Genomic DNA, 22,593 nt, shown 5'->3' with positions numbered 1-22,593 from the left:
TTAAAAGGTTTATGTTGTAGTTCATATTAATATAATCTTATGAGTAATGTATCTTAAAATGGCCCTCAGAATGTACTGTAATGTGTTGAAGCCACAGGGTCGAAGCTGATTACAAAGCTGCGCAGTTCAGCGCCAACCGACGTTATCAAACATGCTCAGTTACGCTGTCAACTTTGACCTATGACGCATGCCACAGCGGCACATTTGATAACTGCGACAGCTTCTACTGTCTGACTGGTAGCTATGACTGGTAGTAGAGGGCATTTTAAACAACCCTTCTCTCGGTTTTCTTTCATCTTTACATGAACGAAAGTATAATGCACTTCTAAGTTTACGTACGATTAGTAGGTTCTACGTTCATTTCCAAATACGACACTTTTGAAAAGGACATTTGCCAGCAAGCTAGACAATGCTAGTGTTTGCTAGCTATGTTTTGTAACACTTTTGGGGTGTCTACCAGGCTAGTTTATTAGCCAACCAGATAGCTGGACATCATGGGGTAACATGTAAGGCGTTTTGTTTGTTAACTAGTGTCGACTACGCATTGGAAGAAGCGTACGTCTCCATTCTTTTCGTTACCATCAAAGATATTTAGGTTGTCAAGTTGACCCGCTAGTTTGTGACTGGAAAGAGACCAGGATGACCTACTGTAATGCTATCGAGTATTTTGTGTCATATGTAATAATTAGGTAAAATGAGTAGTGCAAATCAAAAAACTTTATTTCAGACATGGGGTGCCACTGTACCGCATAAAGTCGCCCCAAATGAGGTCGGGAAGAAGAACCCCGGACGGCGGAAGGCAAATCAAAACAAAATTTCGCAGGTAAAGAAACAGGATGGCGACAATTCTCTGCCTGCTCGTAAGCCTCTTTGGGGTGGGATTGGCCAAGGATCCTCTGCCACTGCCTCAAATGTAGCAGAGGAGGAAGACGATGATGAGATGATGTTAGTGGCTGTCTATGAGGCTGAAAAGTCGCTTGAGAATATCGATGGCCAGTGTGACATCCAGAGCGACACAACGGTTGTTCCTAGTGCGTTATCTTCGGACTTGCCTGGTTTTGACATCTCTTCTGGCAAAGTATGGATTTATCCCACCAACTACCCGATTAGAGAATACCAGCTGAAAATATCAGAGGCATCACTATTTCAAAATACATTGGTCTGTCTGCCAACTGGTCTGGGGAAGACGTTTATAGCTTCGGTGGTGATGTACAATTTCTACCGCTGGTACCCACATGGAAAAATCGTTTTCATGGCTCCCACCAAACCCCTCGTTGCCCAGCAAATTGAAGCCTGCTACAAGGTCATGGGCATCCCCCAGGAACATATGGCAGAACTGACAGGTCAGATCAAGAGATTAATTACATGCATTACAAAAAAAAAAAAAAAAACTGTTTTCGCCTTTAACATCTTAAGTTGATCCCTCTCAGGAAGCACACCTGCACAGCAGAGACGGGAGCTGTGGCGGTTGAAGAGGGTTTTCTTTTTGACGCCACAAGTGATGGTGAATGACCTGTCGAGGAATACCTGTCCTGCCACCCAGGTCAAGTGTGTGGTGATTGACGAAGCCCACAAAGCCTCAGGAAACCATGCCTACTGTCAGGTACACCGCAACAAACCATATGCCATGGAGTGAAATGTATAGTCTTAGTTGCTTAATGCAATATTTCAAGTTAAGACAATGACCGGATGTGTTTTTGCAGGTTGTGAGGGAGCTGGGGAACCAGACACGCCATTTCCGTGTGCTGGCCCTCAGTGCGACTCCTGGGGGGGATATGAAGGTGAGCAAGCCTACAGCCATGTGGGTTGCCTCTCATTCGTGTTTTATACATTCCCCCTTCCTTCCTCGGTCCTCGTCGTCGTCCTCACTGATTTAGATAAAGAATGATGGGGCGGCAACAATGGGATAGTCTTATCAGTGATAGTTATAGATCAGTGGGAACGAGTCGGAAAGAGGATCGAGGAGGGATGTTGAGAGATGCCTAATGTGAATGTGTGTGTGTAGAGTTTGTCTACAGGCTACAGAAACTCTCCTTCTCCTACCATGTTCCCAGCATCATCTATTGTGAATCGGTATTTTTTGTTTGATTAAAGTTTCAGTTTTATAACAGTTACATAGGTACATCTTATTTTGTGGATGATATCTTAAATTTGTGTGTTAATGTGTACTTTTTTGCTGTATACATAGGTTGTGACATCAACATTATAGCAATTGTGCTTGTTAACTTAACAGTGGCACCCATAACATTTAAGGAAAACACAATAAATGCCATGAATTAAAGCAGACATAGATCAGTGTACTACAACTTACTTTGTTATGTCTACATAGGCAGTTCAGCAGGTCATCTCCAACCTGCTCATCTCTCACATTGAGTTGCGATCGGAGGAGAGTCCAGACATCCAGGCCCACTCTCATCAGCGCAGCCTGGACAAGATGGTGGTCCCACTTGGGGAGTCCTTGAAGGCATACCAGACACGCTATCTACTGGTAGGAAACTCTAAGGACTCTTGGATCTGATTATGTCTAACTAATAAGAGTAATTCATTCACTTCCTCATTCTGCTGGCCAATTGTTTATTTGCTTTCCCTGTTGGTCTTATCAACTCAGAGCTGTGTATAGGCTGCTATCTTCGGTAGATCTACAGCTTGGTATCAAATGTTCAGAGAAGGGGCACTAGGTGGAGCTGTTGAGCTTTTAGTGAATGATACAAACTGTTCTCTTTTCTTCTGTGATTGTGCCTCCACCGTGTGATGATTTTGAGTATTGCAGTGTTTACAAGGCAGAAGTATGCACTCTGTGTCATGTCTTTCAATATGTGAGGTTTAGAGACCATCAGACCTGTCAGAGTTATGGCTGCAACTGATAAACTGTGCAACCTAAAGCTTTTGCATTGATCCACTGCCACCAAAAGCCAGCAACAGATTAGTGAGCTTTATGGATATCCTACCTTTAGCAAATTCATTGCATTCAATTATAAGTGTTGTTTCTTAAAGCAGTGTTCGCATCTTAAATAGTCGTGGCTCCTTGGAGAGTAGTTCTCTCAGCCCTTGTTTTACTTCACAAATGAGCTCATTAGGGAAATTAAGTCCCTCCCCATCTACTGTACACACACACACACACACACACACACACACACACACACACTGGCTCTTGGACTAATCTCTCTCAAGCCACTGAAGAGTTGGAATGCTGCAATGATTGTGCCAAACCCCCCACTTCCCCACCCCATTAGCCTGTCAACTTCAGGGCACATCAGCTTACTCAAGGAGAGTATACCCATGCTGGCCTCTGTCTTAAACAGACAGACAATAAAGTGGGGAACTGATCCAAAAGCATACTTTGGGTCACCTGTGTGGCCAAGTCAGCGACTGTTTATCCCTCAGTCCAAACAAGGGATAACCAGGGATAACAGCCACGCCACCTTCCATCTGATCAGAGATAGTGGACTGCGGCATGCCAATGGCTTCCTATTGTGTCAATAGCATGCCACAGGCCCATCTAACTGGAAGACATAGTCAGCCAGGGTTGAAGCGACGTAATCAAGGATCTTTGACATAATCAAAAGATTAACATTCATTAATATTACTACTGTGACTTTTCACATGCCATCTGTATTACCTTATGAAACTTATACCAGTAATGTAAATCCGTCAGTCAGAAAGATTTTTTTGTTTAGAAAAATTCAGCTACACTTTTGGTCCATTTTAAGCACCAGTGTTTTGTTAGATCTACCTGAAAAAATGAAAGCAGTGGGGCTATGCATGCTTGAGAAGTTGTGGTGCTGATTTGTGAGGGATTTGTGAACCATCTTACTCCAGCTGTCCTTACCTGGCAGTAAGGAGTACAGCATCACAATGGTGTCCATTTGGTTTAACAATTTCTGTCAACAATATTAGTTACCCCACGTAAGTGTGAGGGTAGCCTGCTTAGTTTGTAAAAAGATTATTAGCAATTAAGATATTTCAAAGTGGGCTCTTCAGTCAAAAAGTGTCCTATGTTTGTATCAGGGTAACCAAGTGTCTCCTACAAGCTACAATTTCTTTGATATCTTGTTATCACTCAGTGTTGGCCATCTCTAAATTGCTCTGGGTACAGTATGTGATCATTTTGTGCTTGCTGCTTTTGCACACCTTCGATAGCTCTGCTTAGTCTGCTAAAACCTATTCTGTTTGTCACTACGCAAAGGTGACCTGACCTGTCATAGAAGACCGTCTTGCTGCTGCTCTGAGTGTGTGTGTGTGTGTGTGTGTGTGTGTGTGTGTGTGTGTGTGTGTGTGTGTGTGTGTGTGTGTGTGTGTGTGTGTGTGTGTGTGTGTGTGTGTGTGTGTGTGTGTGTGTGTGTGTGTGTGTGTGTGTGTGTGTGTGTGTGTGTGTGTGTGTATGAATGTGTGTATGAATGTGTGTACACTACCCCAGATGGGTAAAATACAGAGAACACATTTCCTACAGGAATTTCCTACTGGACTAATAAAGTATGATTTAGCAATGAACCACTTAAATTCTGGACACTAAGACAGTACCAGAAAGGCAACTCAACTTAAAATGTCCGAGCACATTTAGCATCTTTTTTTAATGTTTAGAAAGTAGTTGCAGGCACTTCCTAAACGCAGGCTCCGAAAAGGACCTTTTTATAATTTCTCATTTGCATGATTTTCATCTACATATTAACACTGAAGCAAACCCTGCCTTTGCATGCATTTTTTAACACCGTCAACAACAGTTTGTGTGACTTCTCATTTTTGAGTTTTACTTGCATCTGGACGTTTACTAGAAATACATAGAAAATACCTGTATATATTATATCTTGTCATTCAGCCTAAAAATGCTGGGATATGATTGGTCGGTATGGCCCAGCCCTAATGTAGAGACAATGCGTGGCCCAGTTGTGGCAATGAAGATGGGTTATTTATAGAGCAGGCCTACACATTGACACAGGACTTCATTTAGGCTCGCCCACAGTGCAAATATGGGAGTTGTACAAATTGGTTGGGTTTCCTACCTCGAAAGAGTGTCAGGGACGATTGAGCATAGAATGACTTCATTTGCATGCCTTTGCTGTATTTTGACAAAAGTACAAGAAAATCTTTATAAGGTTTATGATCATATTTATTTGTTTTTTTTTTATAGAAAGGAACTGAACATTAACAAAATAATCAATAAATCCACTTTAGCTCTTAATTGATGCTTTCCAGACTTGAATACTATACAAACCACTTTTACAAAACACTTGGGGGGGAGGGGGTGTGAACAACCAACAGCCAAAAATCTGTCTAACTTCCGGATAACCAGATCAGTAGCAGTAGTAGAAGTGGTAGTCCTGAAAATAGACTTGGAAATGCCCTCAGTCAGATTGTAGGGAATCCTGCACGACCCTCAGTTTTAAATCCTGTTACCGACTGCCTCAGCTTGCAACGTCACGCTTCTCTTGTCCAACACAGACTTAGAGAGTAGAATGGCAACAAAGGTTTGTTTTTCAGACAATGGCATGGATCATCAGTTGCTGGAGAGGTTGTGAAGAGTTACTTGAGTATCCACTTGAAGATGAGATGTTGAAATCGCTCGAGTGTTGTTTGCATTGCCAGCTGGTCCTGGTCAATGGCCAAAGCCTTGCAAAAGTTTGAGCGTTAAATCCAAAAAGCAATTGTCCCTCTAACTGCTATTGATTTGGCAAATGATTTTGAACAAAGTACTGCGAAGAAAGCAACAAAACCAAGCAGCGAAGAAAGCAAACAAAAGCAAACAACGCAACATTTTGCCAATGACATTTTTAAGCAACAAGGTTCTAGGAAGAAAAACAGTCTCACAGTGCAAAGACACCAACCCAATTACATCAGCACATATCATTTTGCTTCTCTTTAATTGTTACTTTTATTAAATAAAAAGACAGACTTAGAAGAGATAGAAAATGTTTTCCTATAAACTGCTGTAAAATTCGTGAGAATTTATGTCAGACCTCTAAAACAGTAGACTGAAATGCAGAGGAAAGAAAACAAACACCAAAGCGTCATTATATTTTCCTTATGTAATATTTTTTTCTTTAAAAATAGTTAACAAAAATAGCACTATTAACTCTCTCTCTCTCTCTCTCTCTCTCTCTCTCTCTCTCTCTCTCTCTCTCTCTCTCTATTCTACGTTAGCAAACTCTCATTCAATCAAGCATATTACTGCTTCTACTAGGTCGCTGAGTGTTGCCAAGGTTAGCTGGCAAGAAGTGCTTTCTCACTAACACTGACACGAAGTAACGCAAGAAATAGATTGATAGAGGTATATCAGAAACTGTGTAAGAGTGAGTGTGTATGTGTGTGTGTGTGGGACAGTATGTTCACAGCATGGCTTAGACAGTTAGGAGCAAGAAAATGCGGCATGCAAAAAAGGCATGCTTGATTGTCATACAGGAAGAAAGTGAGAATTCAAATATTTGGTTTTGTAGTGATGCAGTGATTTCCAGGTTGGCAGAATAAAAGGTGACTCACTATTCCTCTACTGTATGTGTTTGCGTGTTACTACGTGAGAGAGAGTTCATACATTCAACCGGTTTAAGTGTCTAAAGTTGTGCATGTGGTTGAGGAGTTAGGGTAGTTGTACTTGATGTGTGCAGCTGAAATTGACCTGGTTTCTTACCTTTCAATCACCATCTGTGCTCTTTGTCATCTACAGAAACCAGTCACTAAGTAGTAGTTTTTACACTGGACAGTACTTGTAATAATCCCCCTCCTACTTTTTACAGAGTAATTGTCTAACTTTTGTTATTCTCTAAGAAATATTTTTCCTATGACTGCAACAGAGACAAAGGCAAGCCTCAATGTAGCATTATTTTTAAGATTCACTAGAGTGTCACTAATTTCCATGGCCTTGGCAAAAGGTCCTCGTCTCTGAGCAAAAGTCCTCCCTTGTCTCCAGTCTTGCCTATTTGTTGACTTTCTGAGGGCTTGGGGTGGGGATGGGGTGTTTTATGTCAGAGTTGAGGCTGTGGGTAGCTTGGAGAAAGCTAGCCATAGCCCTAAAGCCCACACAGAGAAGCTGTGCTAATGAGAAACATGAAGTCTTTCTAAGGCTGCAGACTAGCACTGGGCTGGAAATCCCATCCCATGAGGGTAAGGGAAGTCCATTCCCAGACCCCATACCACTACCGCACCCCTGGCCCAGAACTTCCTCCTAAAGCAAGTGAGGACGGTCAAGGTGTGCTTTTGTGAGGGTGGTGAGTAGGGGCTGATGAAGGGGGTGTGCTGGGATAAAATGGGTCGGTTTTGGACCGGACTTAAATGAAGTTTGTCTCTGAAGGTTAGAGGGACTCAGAAAAGGGAGAGTGTTCCAATAACTTTTCAAAACAGAGGCATTCAGCGCCTCTCCAGGAACCAGATCTCGTTTTGTCGGTTGGCATGAGCAGGGTTGGTGTATCCGGCAATGATGAAGGTGTCGTTAGCACAGTCGCCAGGTGTGTCCATCACCTCTGACAGGGCCTGGATTTCGTTAACAATCGTTACTTCATTAGTTGCCCCAGTGAAAGGTCTAGTAGAGGGACAGAAAAAAAATCTAAATTAGGCATAAGAAGAAAACATAACGTGCATTCAGCGCACTACAGGCAAAGCAAAACACAATTTTTATTTTTTATATTGAGATCAAGATATGCAAGCAACAACAGGCATTGAGCTGGCTTGAGATAAGACTATGCATATGTATACTATACATATGACCTGGTAAGCCAGTTTTTAATGCAATGTCTGTTTTAAGTGGGCTTAATTGTATGGCTTAATTGTACATAATGGAAACTGGTTGGTGTCCTTCCCAAGTCCACAGAAATTATGTCACTATCCCCCCACACACACTTACCTGGAGTAGATGATGGCCGCGGGCCACTCCTCAATGGTGATCTCAGCGTCTTGAGGCAGCGGCGGCTGGGCCTGGTGCTGGTCGGGCAGGTAGTAGGCCACAGTGACGGCACGCATCAGGTCCCTGCGCATCTCGTCTGTGTGCACCACAGTCACAATGGGCAACGTCATGCCCAGGTAGTTACCTGAGGGGAGGATGGGATTGACCAATTGAAAAAGTCAGGAGAGCCCTCTGTCTTGCATTACTTTTATGTTGGTAGTTGTTGTGGTTAGATGTTTTTGTGGTGGCCCTTGAAACATATTGGTTTTCTTGTTCTTTTTTTAACACATTTTTGGGGGGCTTTTTATGCCTTTAATTGGATAGGACCGTGAAGTCACAGGAAGCAAGTGGGAGAGAGAGACTGGGTGGGATCGGGAAATGACTCGTTTCAGACTTGAACCCGAGTGTAGGCACTTGAACCCGAATGCGGTATGGGTAGGACTTGTAACTAATGCAGTCTGCAGAATTTAGAACATTAGCCTATTTAGTTATTAATGCATTTACTCTGACACACTGTGAAATACCTCACTGTTAGCTAATGTGTGTTTAGGTAAAATATGTATGGGGTGCAGGTGTGCTTACCTGCTGAGTTTTGCTGGCAGATGTATCTCATGATCCTCATGAAGCCACAGCAGATGCTCTGCTCATACGTTTCCTCGGAGACTGTGATGCAGGCCCAATGGGCTTTCTCATAGTGGCGCTTCTCATAGTGCACATCCCCACACTGTCAGAACACACATACACATACAGACAGGACACACAATTATAGGCCTAGTTTACTGTATATCCCACCTTTTAGTCTCAACATATTGTCTGTGTCATGGCTATTCATGTTTAAAGGAACACTTCACCGTTTTTTTTTTTCATATTAAACTATGTTATTCCCCTAATTAAGACGAGTTGATCCATACCTCTCACGTTTCAATGCATGCACTCACTGGCTCTGGCGCACGGCGCAACTTTGATAGCACTTAGCTAGCCTAATGCATTCATTAGGGAAAACATGGAGGTGTTTGGATCCTAATGAATGTATTGGGCTAGCTAAGTGCTATCAAAGTTGCGCCGCGCGCCAGAGCCAGTGAGTGCACGCATTGAAACGTGAGAGGTATGTATCAACTCGTCTTAATTAAGCGAATAACGTAGTTTAATATGAAAAAACGGTGAAGTGTTCCTTTAAAATATTCCATATAGCTACCTGTGGTTAGTTGGGAGTCTCCCAACACACATTCCTTAGTAAGCACCCATGGAAAGATTACATTTAAACACAAGTTTAACAGAAATATAATTTATTAAACTACAAACTCTGGTTTACTTCCCAGAAAAAAAAAAACAGGATATGCTTTCTGAATGAAAAAGATAAATGTTCAAAATGATATGCAGATGTTACAAATGGTTCAAAATGCAACATGATGCGGTCTGAAAGGCGCCGGAATGGCGCCGCCTAACCTGCCATCAAACAATTCAAATCACCCTATTAAGGGTTAAGCTATGATATTATGTCTCAGTTAGGTAGCAGGTACCATATAAAAATCTCTATTGGCTGGCAATCAAAGTAATTATCAGACATATTGACTCATAACAATTTATAACTTTACATAGTATTATGTCTTTGAGAAGAAAAGAAGAAACCTGCACAGATGCAAAATATCTAAACATGGCTCTAACATACTGACCCCTAATTATCAATGTCATAGCCGATCAATTACCAAAATTAAATTCAATGAGCCAGACATTCGCAAGGCCAAATACAAACCAAATATACCGAATCAAATTTGATCACATTGCAATTATCAGTCATCACCCAACATCACATTTTAGTCAATTCATCAATGTCAGTGTACATTAGTCATGATTTTTTTTCCCCTTTTTCCATTCCTCATCAATCCCCCAAAGTCTGTTTGTGCAGTAAGTCTAATGTGCATTCCAAACGTAAGGGTCCAGCAGGTGTAAATGTAGTGTCAAAATGAGGAGTCCGTGTATGTTTAGGATCATTGAGTATGAATGTGGTGCAAAACTGAAAAGTCTGTGTATGCAATGATATATGCTGATGTATTTGAGCACGCAGTGACATGTACATGTTTGTCAATTTGTGAATGCGTGCATATTGGTAGGGGTGTCCTCGGAGTTCGACAGTCACACTTTCAAACCGAGTTTGTTGATACACCTTTGCCTTTTCTTATGAGAGTGAGCTCTGAATCAAAGTAATGCTGTTGTTCGTACATAACATTTAAGCCATGTTGCTCATCTTTCAGTTTGCAGGCTGCATTAAGAACTTTGTTTTTCTGACTTCAAAGCAGCATTTTTTGCCTGTGGTAAACACGATGGTGTGGTACATTCTTAACAAGTCTTTCTTGCCTCATTGTTTGCTGAAGGATTTCAGTTCTGCGTCCTTAGGCATTCAGCTAGATCGCAAGCTTTGCAGTACAGAAAGTGGCCAATCAAGAAAGAGGCTACTTTCATTTGGCACAATTGCTAGGGCACATTCCTTTCTGGGCCCTGACATGGCATAGCCAGCTGATAGCCAGCTATTGACGGGTGTTTCTTTTGGCTTTGTGGGTTTCAGATTACAGAAGTCTGCTGCTTGGAGTTTCCACTGTTAATGTTTAGCAGTGTAGGATGTTTCTGGTGACACATCTGGCAGTCCATTTTTTTGTCAAAGTCTTGTGACCCTTTCTTAAGCATCTGAAGCAATGACCGTTCCTTTCTAATGTGGCTCTGATCTTAATTTAATAGTCAGATAGTGCATGAATACCTGGACAGAAACTACATAGTAGTAGGGAAAGATTTTGTTGCATAATCATAAGATCAGTTCATTGCTTTTGGATCATTAGACTGAAGCTTTTGGAAGAGCAATTAGGCCTACTGGTCTCCACCTGTGGGCTAGATGAACTTTCGGCTGCTCAAGAGCCACTATGTATGTGCCTTACTGCTCTCTGACGTGCAGTCTTAGGGATTGTAGCCAGAAGTGCAAATTCTATGGCTGAGGTGTCAGTGAGAGTGGGTTAAGCATGTTCTGCTTTGCTGGCTTTAGAATAGGCATTAGCGTCAACCTGTCAGTCAACGGTTAATTATAATCGTTGCTTATGCAGCAGCTTTTGTGTTTGCAGTTCTGCCCGTTCCATCTTTGATTTTGAAGTGACTTCCTCCATCTGTAAGGTGTGTGGCTGTAAAGCTTTGAAGCAAGCCTTCAGAGTGACCTTCTCTGCGGCAGCGACCCTTTCGACACTTTAGAAATGCTGTCTTTAGGTTCAACTTCTGTTTGTAGACTTCATTGTTCCTTCTTCAATTTTTCACCATCGTTCATGAAGTTATTGAAATTGAAATTCATCACTTGATGATGAACTTATGTGGTCATTCTTTTCTTCTTCTGATAGGAGTTCTTGAGCTGCATTCTGCACATTTTTTAAATAATCAGTCAAGCATTGCATGCCTATTGGTTGCTTTCATTGACTAAATTTCCAGTACTCACGATTAATGTGTTGTTTCTTCATTCAATCAATCGCATCCTTCCACTTCAGCAGTAAACGGCAAAGCTTCCACCTTCCTTGCTAGATAATCCATTTAGTCCTTTGTAACTCGTCAATTCTTGGTGTAGTTGTCTGACTACTGCGATGGCTATTCCTGCTTCCTAATATTCCATATAGTCTTGTCTTCTGACACTCATCCCTTAGTAAGCACGCAGGGAGTTTAAATGACAAAAACATAATTAATTCAACTTCAACTTCAAACTCGGGGTTATGTCCAAGAAACAAATTACCCAGCCTGACACGGTTAGCATAGCTTTGCATAATTCACTGGAAGCGGACTAAACCAGTAAGCCTACAGTTCCCTTTTTGTCACTTCTTTATTTCTATAGCGATTTTAGCTATAGGCTAGCCATAGGCTAACTGTTCTAACCCACTTTCAGTGAATTATGCTAACCTAGGCTAACAGTGTCAGATTGGATTACAGCACGCACAGAAAAGAGGAGGGTATGTACCCCCTTATCAAACTCTGGGGTAGATGGCAAAAAAATTCCAAAAAGTGGTGTCTTCCTTTAAGGGTTAAATATTCGTGCCATAGTGACGCTTCAAGGAGAAGCTACAATATCATGTAGGTAGGTAGCAGGTACATCATAGTGATCTCTGTTGGCTGACATGATCAAGGTAAGTATCAGACATATTGATTCATAACAATTTATCATAATAATGTGTCAAATCATTATTGAAATCAAACATAGTATTTCTTTGCCGGTTTCTCTTATCACAAATTAAAAAAATATCTAAATATGGCTCCATCAGTCGTGCATATGTTTGTCAAACTGGCATTAAATATTTTAAACCCTGAAATAACTGATTAGTGTAGGTTTGTGACATGCGTGATTGGATGGAGCTGTTGGTTCTGAGGTGTTGGCGGTCACATGAGTTTAAGGTTTTGCAAGCGCGAGAAAAGTAGGGACGAGGACGGAGTGACTGAGTCTTCCTGTAACCTGTGTCCATCCCCCTCGGCACCTCCCAAACCCTCTACAGGCTAAGCCTATTAGAGCATTTTATTTATACCCAAACCTAACTGGCTTACTGCATGTAACATCTGCATGGTTTAAAGTGAGGACAGGGGTGGACATTTGAAGGTAGGAAGTGTGTAGGTACACACTCACATGCATGTCTCACACAGGAAAACAAACAAACAAAAACTGACTGTGAAGAGTGGAATTTATTCAAGAAAGCCACATTACATGGTTCTTGGCTAAGTCAGATTGCATCGTCACAGACTATGACTTTGCACAGAATGGGAATCTTGGGGTCACTATTTACAAGTTTGCAAAAATTGCATGAGCAACATCCTCAAAGTGCTATGCATATAACGACACTGAATTAGATCATGCTGCATTAAAGGGATATTCTGCCATTTTTGGAAATAAGCTCATTTTCCACCTGCCCTCGAGCAAAACAATTGATATTTACCTTTTACCCGTTCATCCAGCCATTCTGTGAGTCTGGCGGTACAACTTTTAGCTTCAGCCTAGCATAGATCATTGAAACGGAGTAGACCAGTAGCATCTTGGAACTACACCCTCATTTGGTGTAATAATCAAGGCAACTTGCGAACGTACCATGGGCGCAGTGATATCACGCAGCACCAGAAATTAGTCCCCATAGACAACAAGCAGTAGTAGTGCCAGTAGTTTGCAAGTTGCCTTGATTATTACGCCAGATGAGAGTGTAGTTCCATGTCAAATCAGCCTAGAAAAACGCCAGGTTTCATTTTCAGTTTTATTGCACTTTCTAACTTGAGAAGAGACACGTTTTAAATGGGAAAATTACCGGAAATCTTAGTCACTTTTAAACATGATGCTAGCAGGTGAGATGCTATTGGTCTAATCCGTTTCAATGATCTATGCTAGGCTGAAGCTAAAAGTTGTACCGCCAGACTCACAGAATGGCTGGATGAACGGGAAAAAGGTAAATATCAATTGTTTTGCTCGAGGGGAGGTGGAAAATGAGCTTATTTCCAAAAATGGCGGAATATCCCTTTAACATCTACACATGTAGATACACCTGCTTGTACATGTGTACAAGCAGGTGAAAGAAAAGTGTTCGTGGAAGTATCTTCAGGCAAGTCATTGGGCTACTAATGCCACCCTACACTAAACAAATAAGATAAAGGAAACACACCACAACTTCTGATTTAATTTCCGACTAGAAATGTAATCCCGACTGTGAAATCGGTAAACAATCGTATTGTGTAAAACCTGCAGTTGCCACCCTGACATGAAATGTGGGGGAAAGGTAAAAGTACAAGGCTGCTGAACCATCTGATTTTTACGGACCATAAAAGTAATGTGTTGATACCGAGACACTGATTTCAGTGTGTGCGAAAGACTGCTACAGAGCTGTATGTGTTGGCACATAATTTCTCCTGGTTTTGGAGGGTCGTATGACTGTGAGTCTGAGTATACCATATAATCCCATTCGCAACATCCCTGCAGCAAGCTAATGTGACCTGAAGTTGTTACCAAAGCTTGTTCCGTTCAACTCTCTCTCTCTCTCTCTCTCTCTCTCTCTCTCTCTCTCTCTCTCTCTCTCTCTCTCCACACACACACACTAGGTAAACCAGATGTGTTCCCAGTGACCTGGTGACTGATAAGCGGACTAAACGCATGAGTAGATGGTTTTAGTGCAAAACGCCATAAACAGATGTGTGTCCATAATCAAAAATGAGTTTGTCATGACCATGATTAGATGCTACTGGGTAGTGTGTTCTCCCAATCAATCCTTACTATGTAGAGAATGAGAATGTGTGCATGTGTATGTTTGTTTGTAACAAAATCTGTGGATCTAAACAACCTAAGAGGCTAGGTGTCAGTATAGGCTAATTGTTATGTTGTTTGGTTGCTTCCCATCTTAATTGCTCTACACTACGTGAAACTTCTTTCTGCATGTATGCAAGTGTGCACATGTGTATTTCTACTGTGCTTGAGAGAGAGAGAATGTGTGTATGCGTTAGTGTACTTGCCTTTTCCTTTCGGCCGAGGAGTGTGAATGGGACGCTCTCGCGAGTGTGTGCGCCATTGTTGTTGCTGGTGATCTGCTGGATTGGCTGTGCCATGTCTGTTAGGAGAAACATCAGGAGGTGATAAAAATGGGTGCGGTGTATAAGGACACTAGCAGTCATAACACTACAGGAGTCAGGGGATTCCCTCAGGTCATAACCACATGCCATTCAATATCAACCAGGTCAATGGAACAGGACAAAAAGACACGGAATAATAATAGCCTGCTGTTCATAAACTTGAAATGACACAAAGCTGTGTCTTCTCCTGGTGGGCTGAAAAGGGTATCAACTACGAAATAGAAACACAAAGTTTGTACTGTCTGCAACTTTCAAAACAATTGTCTGAAGCAATCCTATCTTTCCTCACTGTCAGGTGTTGTAGTAGACTTGTAAATTATGCTGAAGTGCTTTCAGACTCTTTGTTGGAGTCCCAGAAGCGAACTGTTGTGAATGTTGTGAAGCTCTTAATGAATGTTACTAGTCTTACGTGGAACCAAACTGCATAACTCAGAGGTTTCTATTTATACAGTATTTGTAAATACTTAAAACTGTAACATGCATAGTAATTGTTCCATCTGTAACATTGCACAAACTTGAATGTTTATAGTCAAGTATTGCACAGTAGTACAGTAATAGACTCTACTAAATGAGCTAGGATTACTTTATACTGCTCACTACTGCTTAGCAGGAAGTGGAGGTCCATTAACCAGACCGTGAAGGAATGGGACTAGGAAGCCACGGCCTATTGTTATTCTGGTTGATTGCGAGTGGGCAGAAATCTAAAGTGTCACTCAACTGTCCGTGTTGCTGTTTATATGAAAGTGAATGCATGCAGGAGTGAGGTGAGCTAACGTGGTAAGAGAACGTAGCCAGAGCTGTAAATCATTGATAAGAGGGGCCAGGGTGAGCCTGATCTGGTTAAGGGCTGGTGCTGGTGCTGGGGCTGGGGCTGGGGCTGGGGCTGGTGCTGGGGCTGGGGCTGGGGCTGGTGCTGGGGCTGGGGCTGGGGCTGGGGCTGGGGCTGGGGCTGGGGCTGGTGCTGGGGCTGGGGCTGGGGCTGGGGCTGGGGCTGGTGCTGGGGCTGGGGCTGGGGCTGGTGCTGGGGCTGGGGCTGGGGCTGGGGCTGGGGCTGGGGCTGGTGCTGGGGCTGGGGCTGGGGCTGGGGCTGGTGCTGGGGCTGGGGCTGGGGCTGGGGCTGGGGCTGGCTAGAGAGGGGACCATCAGACATGCTGCTGAGTACAGGGGAAACCTACACCTTCTGTAGTTGCCACAGGGGATGGCTTTGGCCAGTATAGAGAAGCGCACACACACACACACACACACACACACACACACACACACACACACACACACACACACACACACACACACACACACAAATGAATGAAAGTCTATGTGCAATGCATGCACATTTACAATACTTGAACACATACTCCTGCATACACATTCAAACTTGGCTTCAGTTTACTGGTTTGCCTGCTGTGCTTAGGGAAGTAACTGTAACACATGACTGGTGTTAATGCCAAAGAGTGCGTGCCGGAAGAGTGCAAACTGAAACAGATGCATATCATTGTGTCAGAGTTACACATTCTTCCGTTAAACCACAATGAGAAGGGCACACTACTCCTAGTGCTGCAGGCAATTTGGCTAATAAAATTGAAACCTCTGCTACATTTTGCCTGATCACGAAAGCTAAGAGACTAAGAGAGTGAGAGAGAGTTGTTGTTACGCGGCGTCTGTAGATAACTGAGTTTGCCATGTGGCCAGACCCTCTTATGTAACAGTGGTTGGACTTTTTCTTTTCCTTACCATGAGTCCACCTCTGACAAATCCCTTTGTTGACAGCACTGAGGCAGGAGTGTGTGTGTGTGTGTGTGTGTGTGTGTGTGTGTGTGTGTGTGTGTGTGTGTGTGTGTGTGTGTGTGTGTGTGTGTGTGTGTGTGTGCGTGTGTGCGCGTGTGCGCGTGTGCGCGCGTGCGCGCGTGTGCGCGTGTGCGCGTGTGCGCGTGTGCGCGTGTGCGTGTGCGTGTGCGTGTGCGTGTGCGTGTGCGTGTGCGTGTGCGTGTGCGTGTGCGTGTGCGTGTGCGTGTGTGTGTGTTGAACGTTTGAGTCCACTTTCCTGACATGACTCACTTGGGTCCTACACAACAATCGCAAAACACTGACCCTGTCACTATCATACAGTACAGGGCTACTTAATTCAGGGGGCTTGTATATGACCCATGAGAGATTGTGAAGAGAATAGATGGAAATGAATAGAATGGAAAGAGTGAGAAAATTAGTCACTCTTCAGGGACGCCTGCTTTCCATTTCAACCACTCTTAACGTTGTTAAAGGCTTCCTACAGTGTTTCATTCATTGGCAAAATTTGGCAGACTGCCTCCGCCATGTTCTTTTATTCAAACTTGCATGACTCTCGTAAAGAACAATTGTGACCTGGATATTCAAATACCAAGTCGATTAAGGCCCCCCCCCGCCCCCCCCCCCCCAGAGTAATTAGTCTTCACCGATTTTGCAGCATCAACAATAGCCGCTTTGACGAGTTCTTACAGTAGCCGCTGGACTTTGTACCCCAAATGCCTTTCACAAACAAGTTTTGGGGGGGTGAGGGTGGCTGAGGTTGTGGTGGGAGCAAAGAGGTTTACTGTACTGTGTGGCTGACCTACAGTATTTCAGGATGGGATTTGCTGGACAGTGCCTCTCTCTACCCAACCCCCCACTGAGAGCTTTAATCTCCTTGAGTGAGAGAGCTCAGCTCCAGCTCAGTGCTTAGCCTTTGGTGTCGGCTTGGCTGTGAGGCTGAAGCAACAGCTATGGCTAGATGGCCCTGTATGAGATGATCTACAGAGATGTCTACTAACATCCAAACTGATAGCACCTTAAATGCAAAGGTCTGCCCATCCCCACCTATACTTGTAGTAGGTATAGAGGTGTTGATGACTACCTACATCCAAACAAACTTGTATGTATTTCTATATACAATAATAGGCTTAAGTGTAAGCATATTTGAGTTCAGTTTTACTGTGGGAACTGTTGGCAGCTATTTGGCGTGTGGCCCTGTCTATTTCTCTACAGTCGACATTGTGATGGCAGTGTGTGGCTTTTCTAATCTAACATTATCTGCCTGGCCTCTGAAAAGGACCAATGATTGTTGTACTGCCTGAGGGTTCTTCTGGAGATTATTTCTGAATTTGTGTCAAGCTTTCACAACAACCAACAAGAGTGCAGTCTCCCGCTCTCTGCCCTAGGCCAACACACAACCACATGGCGATCAAGTGTCATGCCCTCCCCAAACCAAAATGGAGGGGGGAAAAAATGAACCCAGAAAACAAAACTCTCAAGTTGGTTTGGCTACGGCGTGAAGGGAAGGGAGAGGTATGTCCAGCCCCCTGGAGATTACTGGGATGCAGTGGGACAGCTGCACTCCCATAGTGCCCCTTAAACACACACCCCCACACACACACAGCTCACTCACACATTATGTTTGCTCATTCACACACACACTCCTATTCGCTTTGGTCTGGTATGAAGCACCACCTTCTCCCATCACAGACGCACTCGTGCTCTGTAAGACCACATTCCGTAGCCTCCAAAAGTAGGTCGACTGGGGCTACTCTGCCTTCATCTCACCGCCCTCGCCAGACACCCATCCAGCTTGGTGTCACTGCACATTTGTTCAAGTCTGACATGCCACGAAGGTTTCTGCTTGTCTGAACGAGGGCAATGTGTGAAAGTTGTAGTTTCCGTCAAGGTATTGTTAGATTGATATGAGAAGGCAAGATTGAGAGGAAATGTATGTGCCTTTTGAAATCACGATAATAATGGCTGAATTGGGATCACTTTTCTCTCTTCCTTTTTTATTGGAATTTCCATCTTTGTCTGCTTGATGTGTCTGTGATTGCAACAATGATGACTCAGGTTGACTTGGGTGATAAACTTAGGTTGACTCGGGTTGACTGTCTATGTGAATGACACTACGCACAGCACACATAAATACATGTAGCTAGCCCTGTTCTTTTGTGTTGTGTGCTCTTCTCCTGTGAAATATACTCATCCTGAATGCAGGGGCGTGGTTTTAGTAGATACAGTAGGCTAAGACTGTGGAGTAAATGTGGTCAAAGGTCTCCAGTTGAACTTGCACTCAAATTCCCAAGACCCCAACCCCCATAACCAAACCCCACCCTTGTGGCTGAGTCATGCAGGAAAGTAGGTCAGACTGTCCAAGAGGTTCTGGCTGGCTGATGGTTAGGATCACAGGTTACACTCCAGGTACACATCCAAACTACTATTAGGTTACTAATGGTTAGATATAACCCAAACAGCTGGTTCAAGTGTCATCTATGACTTTGATCATAGTTCAGATAAACACAGTGTAGTATGCATTGCTTGTTCTTGACATTCATACATTGCTGTTATAGGGTAACCTTCACAGAATCACACAAAATGTGTAATGTCGACTGACTTGCCAGTGCCAACTCCCTGTGTGTTGATGCTCTTGAACATCAGAAAGCAAATCTGCCTCTCTTACACCATGCCTCTCTAGTTTCACCTCTCGTTGTTCACTTGAATGAAGTTGAATTTATTTTTCAGGGTTTTGCATTGGTGTCAGCATGAGTATCTTAATTGAGAGCATGTTTTGTGAGGCGTACTAAGCATCGCGTGACTAAAGAGCAGGCGGCAAGCCAACCAAATGGGAGTGTGTCAGTGTGTGTGCCTGTCGGGTCACAGCCACAGACCAAACACTGTCACTTGTCCTTGGCCACTTCCAAATCCCTGGCACTGATGAACCCAATTTGGCTAATTCCCATCCACCCATGACTCAGGCTGGCATGGCTACTTTTCATTTGTGATTTTGTGAATTCTACTGAACCAGCAGACTATTCTTTCTTCTTTTGTTTTTAAGCGGTCAATGATCTGGAAACCATCTATTAAAAGTAAAATAAACAAATAAATAATTTGGTGCAGTAGCTTATTGCTGCATGCATGGATGTCATGGAGACATCTATCTGTGTGAATCGCTTCATATTTACTTTACTGTCTGCCATGCAAAATTATATCCATGGCACAGTTTTCCCACCTAGACAATGTAAAACAATTATATCTGGAGGGTGCACAGTCTGGCATCATATAACCTCTGTAAAAAGAACCTTAAACAAAATATGTTAAGTTGTCAGAATGATGGGGGTAGGCTACAATGTTTATGTTGACACAATCAGCCAAACCTAGCGGTGGAAATGAGAATCGTTTTCTGTACATTGTCACGATGTTTTGCTTGGTCGCAGCCCAATTCAATAGAAAGTCAGATTTGGTTATTTTCTGACTTCGTTTATCTAGTACATTTTTATCAGAATACAAAAGAGCAACCTTTAAAAGAATAGCTGTAAGCAGGTCACTGTTCAAACTAAGGTTCAAATCACTGCTCATTTGCTTAGCAGAAAGTAGGTCGGTCGATAGAACAGGAAATGAACAAGGGGACGGCCAGCGTTATTGTTGTCAAAATGTTGCACGTAGGATTCGCGGTCATGCCCTTAGCCCTATGCCTCACGGTCAAGATATGCGTGTCTGTTTCTGGCCGCAACACTGAAAGACTGAAAGACTTAGCGTGGATGACTTAGTCGATCGTCTACTTGTGTCTACCTCACACCGATTGAACATCATGCCCTTAGCGTGTGGTTTTACCTCCAGGAACCTCCACACGATGTCCTCTCGCCACGTCCTGCCAGTAATGCAGCAGTCTGTCGTCCTCCTCGTCCTCCTCCATGGTTTCACCTTCTTCCAGACTCCCGTTCCCGGAGTCGGAGAGCTGATCCTCCGAGAAAGACTCGAGATCTTCCAGTGTGATCATCCCGGTATGGGATCCCATGCTCGGCCTGTGACTGTCGCCCCCTCCACCATTTAAAGGACACCCTCCGCTATCCATACTTTCTTCAGAAAATGTTTCGTCTGTTTTATTGGGCCACTGTTTACAGCGTAAAAACTTAAATAAATAACGTTTAGGCTACAAAATCGCTAGGCTACCAAATAGAGCGGTTAGGCGTGTTGGTAGTCGAAGAGGCGGTGAAAATAGCTGATAGCTATCCACCCATTCGTAGCTTCTCATTTCGATATCTACACAGTGTTCTTCTTAATTTGTATACAGCGAGCACATGTAACATTTAAACAATTCACGTTGCTGTTGTATCTGCTATGTAGATCGCAACACTTCAGCGACGCGCGTCGGTAGGCTACGTGACGTTTCTAGTGGACTGCTGAACTTGATGTTTATAAGAGCGGATGGTAGAACACGTGACTTAAACTCTCACCCCTCCTTTCCTCCTTTCTCGTGGGGAGGGGAGAAAAGGTGCACAAAAGCTTCAAATACAGTTCAGGTTGTCAACGAATATCAACTTCGGAACTTGTGAAATGTCTCACCTGACAGTTTAATGTTAATGGTATGATCAGTACATTGCGTTTATTTTCGGATAAAAGCACAAAAGGAATCAGTCAGCAAGAATGTCATTCGACCATTATTATGGCCATGGGATACTGATAAACGGTATCTTAATACAATATATGGATCTATGGTATGGATATAGGTTACATTTGTACCTAGATAGATTTGTGTTGGGGAAAAATAAAGTTGCATTTTTTTCCAATTACCACTAAATAGCGACCCCTGGCGTTATTGTATTATCATCAGTGATCAAACCTACAAACAAGTAATGTACTGCTTTTGCTGACGACTGTCTTTGAGGCACCATAAAGTGTCCTCTTCTCTAATGGCTATGATGATAAAACGCTTAAACATGTAGAACATTCATTTGAATGAGGAAGGGTAATGACACCCCTAATATCTGACTCAAATACCTTTTTTTTCTTTTTAAGTAACTGGATTGAGTCAGATTTCTTTATCCTGTAGGCGCTTTGTTTTGGTTATTAGAATTAGAATGTTGTACAAGGTACAATCTAAAGAATGTTTGTGTCCATAGTGCATGGAATTTTAGAATCTTATACATTCTTTTATTAGAATCCCAAATTCCCTTGTTGAAGGAGGGATGGAGGTTGTCACCATATATATATATATATATATATCTATGGTTGTCACATCCACTTTATAGCACACTATTGCAGTTACATTTAATCTCTAACAATTAAGAATAAATGAAAAATAGCTAACATTTCTACAGCCAAATATCTACATCCAATAACTTAAAGAATTCATGTATTTGAGTGAATTTTGGGCGCATGGTGTGTGGCTTTTAGTTAGCCATCTTACTAATTGTCTGTGTTGTCTGCCCCTTGCATTAGTGTCAGCGTTTGTGCAAGGGGATTGTGCCTGTGTGTGCGAGTGTGCATCCATCCGTGTGCGTAAGGGACTATGAGCTCAGGGACGGGTACTAGTGCAGTTTTGACGCAGCCAACTGCCATACAGCCCTGCCTGTCTACCACGTAGAGTAGAGCTGAAGGGATTATGGCAGCAAGCATCTTACTCTTGATACAAAACCCAAACACCAGCAGTCTCACACTGAGCTCCCACAGCATCCACCTGGCTGAGCTCAGTGCTTGGGGAAACTCCCATACAAACATCCAATAAGACACTGCACATCACCCAGACTACATTCTAAGCCTGAATGGATGACTTTACAAAATCTTCCTGCAACAATACACAAACATGCAAAGAGCCTGTTCAAACAATATTTCTACAATATTTGCTACAGTGATGTGTTGTAATATTTCCTGAACTAAACCCATAGATATAGATATCTTCCAAGCATGCCATTTTCTGTTCACTGCTTGCTCTCTGCTTGCTCTCTGCTCATAACATTATGGAGAGATGCAAACTGCTGACGTTTAAGTGAAACTCACTTTTGTCATGCCAAAATGGGTCACTTGTGCGATTCATGCAAATACAAGATCTTTTTAAATAAAGGGTGGGGCTGACCACTCAGTGTGTCAGTCAGTAGCATAGGCCGGCTTCCTATAACATTTGTGTAACATTCACCTCCCCCCATACAGCCCGGTCACTGGTTCACTGACTAACACCCCCAACTCCTCGGACATACTCATTTTTTTCACCCCTCACTTGTTTGCATCCCAGCGTATGGAGCTCTTGTGTCCATAGCAGACATGCAGGGTGACCATCTCTCCACGCCGGCCTGCCTGCCTGCCTGACTGCTTGCTTGTCTGCTCCTGTGGCTGCTCTGATATTA

General features: G+C 43.1%; 2 protein-coding genes across 3 annotated transcripts in view; one reads left to right on the top strand and one right to left on the bottom strand.

The window, feature by feature from the left end:
• Window positions 1-230: 230 nt before the first annotated feature.
• Window positions 231-22,593, top strand: part of fancm (FA complementation group M) — a 55,998-nt gene continuing 33,635 nt past the window's right edge. For both annotated transcript variants that reach the window (XM_062522129.1, XM_062522128.1), the window contains exons 1-4: window positions 231-1,343; window positions 1,431-1,603; window positions 1,704-1,781; window positions 2,330-2,488. In XM_062522129.1, the coding sequence (XP_062378113.1) occupies window positions 695-1,343; window positions 1,431-1,603; window positions 1,704-1,781; window positions 2,330-2,488 (1,059 nt within the window). In that variant the 5' untranslated portion in view covers window positions 231-694. The remainder of the gene's footprint in view (window positions 1,344-1,430; window positions 1,604-1,703; window positions 1,782-2,329; window positions 2,489-22,593) is intronic.
• soul3 (heme-binding protein soul3) lies at window positions 5,086-20,652 on the bottom strand. Its single transcript, XM_062522130.1, has 5 exons — window positions 20,084-20,652; window positions 14,366-14,460; window positions 8,453-8,594; window positions 7,832-8,015; window positions 5,086-7,510 (listed from the first exon to the last, which is right to left on the bottom strand). The coding sequence occupies exons 1-5, from the start codon at window positions 20,322-20,324 to the stop codon at window positions 7,339-7,341; spliced, it is 834 nt and encodes a 277-aa protein (XP_062378114.1). The 5' UTR covers window positions 20,325-20,652; the 3' UTR covers window positions 5,086-7,338.

This window comes from Sardina pilchardus, chromosome 20 (assembly GCF_963854185.1).
Source record: "Sardina pilchardus chromosome 20, fSarPil1.1, whole genome shotgun sequence".
NCBI classification, from domain to species: Eukaryota; Metazoa; Chordata; class Actinopteri; order Clupeiformes; family Clupeidae; genus Sardina; species Sardina pilchardus.
This window is presented reverse-complemented; position numbering and strand designations above follow the sequence as displayed.

What these genes read in the sequence shown, in the direction of transcription:
- soul3 (XM_062522130.1), bottom strand. Translation starts at nt 20,324, where the DNA reads ATGGATAGCGGAGGGTGTCCTTTAAATGGTGGAGGGGGCGACAGTCAC. An exon ending in CTGCCAGCAAAACTCAGCAG is followed by an intron (nt 8,016 to 8,452) that starts GTAAGCACACCT and finishes TCCTCCCCTCAG; the next exon opens with GTAACTACCTGGGCATGACG. An exon ending in GCGGCCATCATCTACTCCAG is followed by an intron (nt 7,511 to 7,831) that starts GTAAGTGTGTGT and finishes TCCCTCTACTAG; the next exon opens with ACCTTTCACTGGGGCAACTA.